General features: G+C 40.7%; 1 protein-coding gene across 1 annotated transcript in view; it reads left to right on the top strand.

Annotated features, from left to right (window-relative positions):
• Window positions 1–8,117, top strand: part of LOC114555076 (breakpoint cluster region protein) — a 45,540-nt gene extending 37,423 nt beyond the window's left edge. The window contains exons 17-23 of the mRNA XM_028577177.1: window positions 474–533; window positions 3,696–3,805; window positions 4,333–4,472; window positions 4,642–4,776; window positions 4,882–4,987; window positions 6,490–6,649; window positions 6,735–8,117. Of these exons, the coding sequence (XP_028432978.1) occupies window positions 474–533; window positions 3,696–3,805; window positions 4,333–4,472; window positions 4,642–4,776; window positions 4,882–4,987; window positions 6,490–6,649; window positions 6,735–6,824 (801 nt within the window). The 3' untranslated portion in view covers window positions 6,825–8,117. The remainder of the gene's footprint in view (window positions 1–473; window positions 534–3,695; window positions 3,806–4,332; window positions 4,473–4,641; window positions 4,777–4,881; window positions 4,988–6,489; window positions 6,650–6,734) is intronic.
• The last annotated feature ends 231 nt before the right edge of the window (window positions 8,118–8,348 follow it).

Here is an 8,348-nt window from a genome sequence, read left to right as displayed (position 1 = left end):
TTCTTGGGCGGAGTGATATGCTCGCAGCAAGCCTGTCTGAGAATATAGTTCCCGGTTTGTTTACGGTTAGAAGATGGCTGTGTCTCATGTTACGCTGTTGTTTGTACACGCTGTGACTATACAAATCACAACATGTAAATAGGAACATGTTGGCGTCACTTTTGTCACAATTCGGAGCAGTAGGCTAGTTGGAACCAGTTACCTGCCGGATCTGTGCTAGGCTAAGCTAATGCTGGAACCATCAGACAGCGTTACAGCACGCACGGAGATGAGAAGGGTATGTATGGACTTGTCTTACTCTGGGGGTTACGGTGAATAAGCTAAATTCCCAATAAGTCTGTGTGTTCCTTTAAGATATAGAGCAGGTAATACTCATATTACCTGGCACACTATTTCCTGTTTATTAATTCTGAAGAGAATCTTTATCTGAATTTATTAATTAAAAATAATAATTTTTCTTTCTTTTTTTCTAGCTGGATCCTCAGACATTGCAAAATAAAGACTGGCAGAGGACTGTCATCGCCATGAATGGGGTAAGTGTTTTAAGCAACCCAGTCAAAATAGCCAAGAGGTTAAGAGGAAAGACAAGGGAAAGCTAAATGATGACATTTAGCATCTGGTTCTCCATTTTTGCACCATTTATCCTTCACCACTTGTGTTAAATGAATCACTTTAATCAACAACTCTAAAGTTGGCTTCTGATTCACAGGTTCCAAATTAGGTCAGGTTAAGGGGAAAGTTAAAGTAAAGAGAAATTATGATATTTATAGGCTGAGTCTCCATTTTTTTTGCACCACTTGCAGTTGATAAAAAGTGTTAGACACCACCACCTAAATTAGGAATTCCAATATGTTATTCCCATGGCCTAGGAAAATTCAATCAATATTTGACTGATTTTGTTTTCTTTTTTATACCCAAATGAGCTTTTTTCTATTGTAGTGTTCTCAGTTCTAAAACAGAACATAGAACTCCCCTGGCTATTCTGTGTTACTTTACACTTAATGACATCACAAATTTAAGTTTTATCACTCTAGTTGTTGGATTTGGGAGAGAGTTGTTCATGTTTACTTATATTTTTGGACTGTCTTAGACCTTACATTACATGTCATTTAGCTGACGCTTTAATCCAAAGCGGCTTACAATTGCTACATATGTCAGAGGCCACACACCTCTGGAGCAACTAGGGGTTAAGTGTCTTGCTCAGGGTGGTGATATACCACAGTGGGAAATGAACCCAGACCTCCCACACCAAAGGCATGTGTCACATCCACTGCGCCATCACCACCCCATACAGTAGTAGCATGAGTTTTGAAAATGGGCATTGTTCCCCTTTGTACTGTTTTTTTCTGTATCCAGACCACATTAGACCAGGTTTTGATCACAAACCACTTTAGCTAAATTTGTCAAACCTTGACAAATAGATTCCAGAGATTACACAAAAGGGAGATTTCACGGACTGTTTTCTTAATCTAGACCACGTTAGACCTAGCCTCATGAGACCGTCCTGATCTCGCGAGCTCCAGTTTTCCACTCGCAGATCAGTCTGGCATCTTGAGGCAGAGAAAATTTGGAGCCGTTAGCCAAACGACCGGGCAAATCAGCGTTGGTTTTGAGGTGGGTTAGGTGGTGATAGACAGATGGTTTATCCAATCAGCTAACAAGTATTTTCAGACAGCGGTCCGGGAACCTGAAATGGGGCCTTTTATTCCTAAATTCTCGTTACACAAATGGCAATTATCCTTTACCGACATGTTGCTTGCATGCTGAGCTTACGAGCTATGCTTTGCCTGCAGCAGCAGGGGCGGGCTTGTGGTTGTATTTTCATACGCTTCGTGGATCTGATTGGTTGATTTGGCCCGTCTATCACCAACATAGGTGATCGACAGATGGTTCATCCAATCAGCTAACCAGTATTTCCGCCCCTTCCCAAAAGTTCTCCAACGGAAAGTTCCTAGATGGATATGCCGAGCAAATGCGAAGCAATCCATCTGGCGGAGTCAGGTTACGTTAGACCAGGTCTAGATCAAAAACCAATTTACCACTAAAAACGTACCCTTATGCATCACTAGGGACATTTGTTGCTTTTTCATTTTAGATTATTTGGCTGTTAATGCATATGAAATACATTTTGGCATGGGGAGAAGTTTTTTTTCTGGATCAATCCAGCTCCTATAATAAGTTTATAATAAACTGTGTAGCCAAAATACAGACACTCAGATCCTTAAAGACAAAAATGTCCCCATTGAAACCCATTTAAAATGATTGATTCTATGGTCATTACAGCATAAAATCATATATTCTATTATATCAGGCTTTCAATAAAGAGCCCAGGCGTTAAACTTGTATTGTTTTTTTGTTTTTTTTACTATTTTCCCTATGGGGCAACTGCATGCTATTGCCCTGGTTTCCACTATGGTCATTGCTGCTGTAAAAAAACAAAATCCATATTGTTGCCAACCATTGACATATCTCAGACTATGGAAAAAATTCCCCTTGCATTTAATAAAATACATTTTTAATTGTTGTGTTTTTTCTACATGCAAAACAACACTGGCATTATGTAAACAAACTGGCATTTTAAGGGTTTAAAATAACATCAATAGTTTAGGGCTGTCCTCAACTAAAGAAATTCTTAGTCGACTAATCGATTAGTTGATTTAATTGACAGAGCTGTGCGCTTTGAGAGGTGGTTAAGACTAGAAAAGCACAATATAAATGTAGTTAATTAACCATCTGTAAAACTGAGTTTCTCCACAATTAATCCTGCAAAAGCACCACTTTAAATATTATGTTTACCATAAATGTGCTCATAAGTTTCTTGGAAATGAGTAATTAAGCATGAATAAGCATAAAAAATGACTAATCGACTAAAGAAATCTTAGTCGACTAAGACCAAAACGACCGATGAGTCGACTAATCGACTAAGAGGTGGCAGCCCTACAATAGTTATAATCGGGACTGATGTTGGTTGATGATGTTGGTCTGAATGCAGAGAAGCAGTGCATGTTTCCCCAAGTAAAATAAAGCTTTCACAAATCTGAAAGTGGGTTTTAAGCACCCTTCAAACAACTGCAAAAATGTGGCCGCTAACTATCATCATCACCTCTTTCCCTTAACTTCCAATTTGGAAGCTGTGAACCAGAAGCCAACTTTAGCGTTGATGATAAAGCTGATTCATGTAACACAAGTTGTAAAGGATAACTGCTATACAACAGTAATAGGTGGATAGGTTGTAATAGTGCGGTTTGACAACACTAAATACACAGATACTACATGCATTAAAATGAGACTTGTAACCTTGTAAAATGTAACTTGTAACCAGGGGCGTAGCACAACATTCTGGGCCCTGTAGAAAGGCGTTTTCTATGGGCCCCTCCCCGCATCCACAGCTATTCATTCTAGCATCTTTTTGGGCCCTCCTCACATGAGGGCCCTGTTTACTGAGGTAATAAATCAAGTGAGAAGTGGGTCACTTTCTCATAGACCTCTACAGAAACCAAACTCCTTTTGCAACCGCACGTGTCGCCCCCTGCTGGAATTCAGATAGAATGCAGGTTTAAGGAGTCTCCCTCTGCAGGAATTCAGACAGAATGCAGTTTTAAGGTACTTGTAGCATTTCGCCGAACCGGATGCTTTGTCCATTAATATTAACAGTCTATGTAACTAACTTAAACCGGTGTCCCTACTTTTTTCAGATTGAGGTGAAGCTTTCGATGAAGTTCACCAGCCGAGAGTTCAGTCTGAAGCGAATGCCTTCACGGAAACAGTCCGGCGTCTTTGGAGTGAAGATCAACGTAGTAACTAAGTGAGTTGGTGAAGTGTGTTTTGTGTGTGTGTCATGCCCATATTCCAATTTTTTATATTTTATTCAACTCAATGAGTCAACATAAAGTATGTGCTCCATTTTACAATATTATATATATTTTGTTCTTTTTGTTCTTTTTGTTTTAGTGGCAGTGGTTTGATTTGTCAATGAATGAAAATGAAAGGTTTACTGAGATAGAACAATAGGGCGCGTGGGAAATGTGGTCTTTTGAGAAGCACTAGTACAAAAGCTTGGATTCCACCAGGCGCGGACGCGTGCGTCATTCCTCACCGGGAGCATCTCAGAAGAGGGGGCATTTTTCCTGCCCGACTCACAGATTTTGTTGTTTTTTTCATTTTTCTACCATAAAATAAAGTAGTTTGCATAGTTCAATTGTTCAACATAGTACAGGCTGCACTTATTTCGACAGCGGTCTCTTGTACTTACACCATTCAGATGATGTGTTGATTTTGTGTTGATAAGTAACCCCTTTAAAACTTGCTTCTGTGTGACCATGTCCTCACTAGGCGAGAACGCTCCAAGGTTCCCCTCATTGTGAGACAGTGCGTGGAGGAAATTGAGCGACGAGGGATGGACGAGGTGGGAATCTACAGAGTGTCTGGCGTCGCAACTGATATCCAGGCACTGAAGGCTGCCTTTGATTCAAGTGAGTTCAGTCCGAGTGCGATTTCTTCTCAAAAACTGGAAAGAAGAGCTACTGTACATGTAGACCAACGGGAAAGACGGAGCTCTGCAGGACTCGCGTACATTTCAAAGCTCACTGTGCGGCTTGTATTCTTTAGCAATTAGTGACCGTTGTCTCATCTGTCCCGCAGACAACAGAGACGTGTCTGTCATGATGAGCGAGATGGATGTAAACGCCATCGCTGGAACACTGAAGCTGTATTTCCGCGAGCTGCCCGAGCCTCTTTTCACTGATGAGTTGTACCCCAACTTTGCTGGAGGCATCGGTGAGTTGGCATTTCTTAATTTTGGCATAATTTTTGGTAGTCAGGAGGGCTTAAATGCAGTTGCGAGGAGACACCAGCACATTCATGTGTGCTTTTGCCTTGCAGCCCTCTCTGACAGTGTGGCCAAGGAGAGCTGCATGCTCAACCTGTTGCTATCTCTACCAGAGCCCAATCTGGTCACCTTCGTCTTCCTGCTCGACCACCTTAAAAGGTAAAAGACCTCAAAATGAATACGTTATTTGAGATATTGTGTATCTGTGTATGAGTTGTCCGTCGGTGTGCATGTCTGTTACCCATCTTAGAAAAAGTTACTTATTTTTGTCACAATTTTAGTGTGATAAGAGGTGAGACAGACATGTTATAGTTGACATAGCGTTGCATAAAGTGTTCAGCAGTGATGACATAATTAGGTACTGTTGGGTTGGGATTTTTTGAGTATCTATAGGGTCTAATATTATTGGTTGTAGCATTAGCTGTAAAGGGTAACTGCTAACCAATAGTAATGGGTGGTTTTAAAAGTACTCTTTGAAAATCTTACAAAACCCAGATACTTGCATTAAATGTTCATTTGGTAACTTTGCCAGACCTTCCTCCACAGCGCTATGGAGGAAGGTCTGGCTAGTCCACACAGCATTCCGGGATGGGAGAAAAATGTGCTCTAATTTATTTGCATTTCTTTTAAACCAATCACAATCGTCTTGGGCTACGCTTAGCCCAAGACACAATGACTCTGCAAAATAGCCTCGGGAAGGAACTTGTTTTGGTGGAACGTGTGTACGTTCAAAAGTGTTAGTCGTGCGACAGAAAACTCAGATTGGACAGATAGTCTAGCTAGCGGTCTGGAAGGTAACAGACATCCGGCCTAAAAATAGTGGGACATACGGCAGAATTTTTCGGCGGCACCTGAACAGTCCCAGAAGCAAGAAAAGATGACACAGTAACTACAATATTCAAGACCATACGACAAAATAATGACAAAATAGACCATAAACCAAATAAACATGTGTATAAATGACACCATAAGCCCATCATACATGTCTCTCCTCAGCACCAAGCTTCCTAGGAGACCTCCAGAAAGCTCAGGTGCTTTCCCCATTTCTTAGTGTAGACATCCAATCTGGAAAAACATGGATGTGACATTTTATTTCAAATACCGCCACCCTAGCCATCTCACAAGCCCATTCTTGAATTGACTGCAATGAGAAAGTCTTTGAGCAGGTCGAGCCGACCTTATTTATACACTAACAGAATCTTGGTTCATATTTGATCAGCGTTGCCTAGTTTGACATTTTGACCGCAGTTAACGAGCAGCACTGAGTTAGAGACTCCTCGCCTCTGATTGGTTGATTTCCTTATGCCAGTAGGATCACCAGGAAGAGGCAGAGGAACGGGATTTTTCACTGATTATTTACTTGTTGAGAATGTCTTTATTAGGAGTAACCCCTTGAGATGGAACATCTCGTTTTCGAGGGGGGTCCTACTTCATGTAGTACTGTCAGCATATAGAGACGTTACCAACTGGAGCTCTAAAGCAAGACTATGTCACTTTTTTAAATGATGAAAAACATTCTTCCTGTTGAAAACTTTGATTCCAGCCTGGGAAATACAATTCACACTTATGGTAGTTAATGTTAGCTAACATTAGCAAACTTTAGATACTGTACATAACTGAGTCGGTGAACTTTTCTTTTTTTTTTTGCTTTGTTCTTACAGGGTGGCTGAAAATGAGAGCATCAACAAGATGTCTCTGCACAATCTGGCCACCGTTTTTGGTCCCACTTTGCTGCGGCCCTCTGAAAAAGACAGCAAAATCTCAAACAGCTCGCAGCCAATCTCCATGAACGACAGCTGGTCTCTAGAGGTCATGTCTCAGGTAAAAGCCGTGTCAGGATATTGAGAAGTGCGACAGTGACATTCGGACTGTGTGTCTCATCACCTTTTCTCTGTCTGTACCGTAGGTGCAAGTCCTTCTCTACTTCCTTCAGCTGGAGAGCATTCCAACACCTGACAGCAAACGTCAAAGCCTTCTCTTCACTACCGAAGTATAGCAGGAACATCATGCACTTGTCTGTAAATGTTCTGTTCAGAGGCAGAATGTCTGCTGCCTAATGAGGTGGATGCTGCTGCGCAGCCATGACTCGGAGGATGCTTTATTTAGCCACTAGGTGGAACCATCAACGCATTGTAAACTGTAAACAGCCCCCATGCCCAAAGCCATTCCTTTTTGGAGATGTGATGAGCGTGTGTGTTCGGTTTATTTACAAGCTTGCCTTCTGTGTCAGTAAAAGACATACCATTATGATGTATAGACATTTTTTTAATTTAAATATCAAGGAGCGTTATTTACTGTACTTTGATATTTTACACTGCCCTGTTCCGTCACTGTGCACATTAGCTCCATATTCACAGACAGGGATTTCTGCTGTATTTAGATTTTGTAAGATGTATTTCTGTGAATGGATAATAGATGAATGGTTGGATGAATGGACATATGTTTTTCATGGCTATACATGTTTGTTCCCCCCCCCAGAAATGTTTGTCTTGGTTGAGAGCTCACCTGTGCCAATGTTTCCTTGCTGACGATGACCAATAGAACATTTCAGTTACCCTCATGTTTACACACACTCTTAATTTTGTACAGAATTTAAAAAGTATGAGACTGTTTACACACCGCAACATGCAGGCATGTTGACCTAACCATTTGAAGTGTGTGCTATCTGTGCTATACAATTTGTATGGTTCTTCTGGTGGTGTCCGAGCCAACGTTCATGTAGATTTTTTGGAAGTGGCACAGAGAAGTGAAAGGCAAATCATTCCAGGAAAAGGCGAGGCCTAATCCTTCCACCCATGGAATGTATACTTTGCTGTGTAGAATTTTAAATCACAGTTGTCTTTTGTCCATATTTCATGTTTTGTGTCCATATTGTTTTTTTTTGTTTTTTTTTCTGTTGATGTTGTTACTTCCGGCATTCCTTTTCTTTAGTCTACCTATATAGGACAAAACCACACTGCTGTAGAAATGAGAGCACCATCTCAAATACCAAATGTTGCCTAGTGGGGCCCTGGAAGCATAGTGATTCACTCATATCCAAGTCTCCTGGCTTATTCATAGGTTTAACATCCACATAGCTAGTATTACTTACTGAAAATACACTGTTCTTTGCATTAATATTTTTTTCTCCCAAATCACTACAAGTATTCAAACACTTGTTAGCACAAACTATAACCCTACAGGCTTGTGATTTATGTAAAAATAAGCAATAACTCTTAGTGATTCTTAGGATGAGACTAGTGGGGAGTGTATGTATGATCTATGTAAATAAAAAATTGGTAACATTCTTGCAATGTATCATTTCTTATGAGATAAAAACAAACTCAGACTAAAAGTTTAATCTCTGACACAATTCTGTTTTAATATATCCAGGCTCAGCGAGGTTTCAGCCCTCTTAAAAAAAAAAAACTACTGTACTGTAAAGTACCAGCATGCTGAGTTTGCCATGCCCCCTGGTCCCCCTGCTGCCAGCAATGGCACCTGTACTGTCCTATCTACCTTGTCTAGTGTGTATTCTACT

The sequence above is a fragment of the Perca flavescens genome, chromosome 5 (genome assembly GCF_004354835.1).
Source record: "Perca flavescens isolate YP-PL-M2 chromosome 5, PFLA_1.0, whole genome shotgun sequence".
NCBI classification, from domain to species: domain Eukaryota; kingdom Metazoa; phylum Chordata; class Actinopteri; order Perciformes; family Percidae; genus Perca; species Perca flavescens.
Note: the sequence above shows the minus strand (reverse complement) of the source record. Positions and strands in the feature narration are given on the sequence as shown.